Source organism: Exserohilum turcica (genome assembly GCF_000359705.1).
Source record: "Exserohilum turcica Et28A unplaced genomic scaffold SETTUscaffold_172, whole genome shotgun sequence".
Taxonomy (NCBI): domain Eukaryota; kingdom Fungi; phylum Ascomycota; class Dothideomycetes; order Pleosporales; family Pleosporaceae; genus Exserohilum; species Exserohilum turcicum.
The window spans coordinates 1,183-2,723 of NW_007359995.1; the positions used below are offsets into that span (position 1 = coordinate 1,183).

The following is a 1,541-nucleotide window of genomic DNA, read 5'->3' on the forward strand; positions in this document are numbered from 1 at the left end:
GAGAACTGCAATATCTCGTCATTTGGATAGGCTACCTAGAGGGCAGTTAGGAACCAGCTATGGCACTTAAAGACACGAAGGCCCTAGACGAATGGCTCGCCCAAACTTCCTCCGTACGAAAACCCAACGGCCGGCTACAAAATAGCTAGAGGCGAAAGCTACTCGATGAGCAACAGAGACCCGGCGCTACCCCTAGAGGCCGAACGATCCCTCTTAGTGCCTAGAAGACGACGCTTAGCTGGCGTACGGACGGACGAACCGTCCCCTCCTCCTGCCGTACAACGGGCGCCATGGTCCTGCTAGATGCAATTGCTACACGCACCACCCCACTCTCCATAGATAGAGACACAACCAGCAAAGGCCGTGAACTCCTTCGCCCTGTCCAAGACTGGCGCACAGTTATCGCAGAACGTAGCATTACAGGCGCCACGCGAATGGACGAGGAAGGCCTTGAGGTACGAGGGTCGGCCACCCAAGATTTGACGGGCATAGAGCGTCGTACGGGCGACAACAGGCGAATAACCGCTAAGGCCAGAACCAAAGGTAGCATTGTACGGCGACAGCCCCCTTAGACGGCAGAACATGTCAAAGACCCAGCGAAGCTTAGGCTACACTAATTAGCAAATTCAAACGTACGACAAGAAAGCAACACTCACAGGAGCAGCGGCGAACACTTGGCGAATCTCCTCAGCGACCCGCACGTCAAAAATGTACCAGACCTGGTAGTTGTTGAGGTTAACCCGTCCAACAATGACAGGCGCTGCGGCCTAGATGGCACCTAGCGTCGTACGAGTGAGCAACTAATAAGCAACGTCGAAGATCTAAGCAGTTGCCTGCTTAATAGTGTCGTTAACTCCACCGTTCGTGCAGAAACGTAAGGCGTTGACCTGGCCGTTAGCCCACATCCCACGATTGGCCATTGTACGGGAAGACTTAAGGAAGTGACTATAATAAGAGAAAAGTTAAAGCTGAAGGGATAGAGGAAACAAGCAGTAGGCAGGGGAAGAAGAGTATTTATGCTCGCCGGACAGCGTTTGCTATATAGCACCGTTGCCTAACTCTCTCTCACCTTCACTATTTGCCTTTACCTTAACCGTACGAGACGCTAAACATGTGATAGCAAACGGACGGAGAGAAAGGAAAAGAAGACTAAGGAATACGCACGTGATATTGGACGAGGTGAAGGAGGGGAGTATTGTAAAGGGCTACGCCAGAGAGGCATGACCTACAGGTCACATAGCAGTGAATCACATGACTTTAGTCACGTGACTAAATGACGTAGTTAGTTACGTACGAACAAGCTTAAGTAAGGAGGAAGACTAAAGGTCTAAGCGTTCGTACGAGTAACAACTATAAAAGGAGGGCCCTCTAGATAGTTCTTTTCTATATCTTTCTTCTTCTGTACAATAGGTGAATGCATACTCGTTAGTTAGGCCTCTCTCGCCCATAACACTTCTGACGTGGACGTCCATAGGCTCCTTGCCTTCCATCCGTTGTCAAGGAGAGAATCCTTCCTGTTACCTTGTAACATATAATTAAAA

At 50.0% G+C, this 1,541-nt stretch overlaps 1 protein-coding gene across 1 annotated transcript; it reads right to left on the reverse strand.

Moving 5' to 3' along the window:
- Positions 1-299: 299 nt before the first annotated feature.
- Positions 300-920, reverse strand: SETTUDRAFT_29495 (uncharacterized protein; the record flags this gene model as incomplete). The annotated part of the gene is made up of 3 exons (XM_008026326.1): positions 300-608; positions 657-767; positions 888-920. The coding sequence occupies 3 exons, from the start codon at positions 918-920 to the stop codon at positions 300-302; spliced, it is 453 nt and encodes a 150-aa protein (XP_008024517.1).
- Positions 921-1,541: the final 621 nt, after the last annotated feature.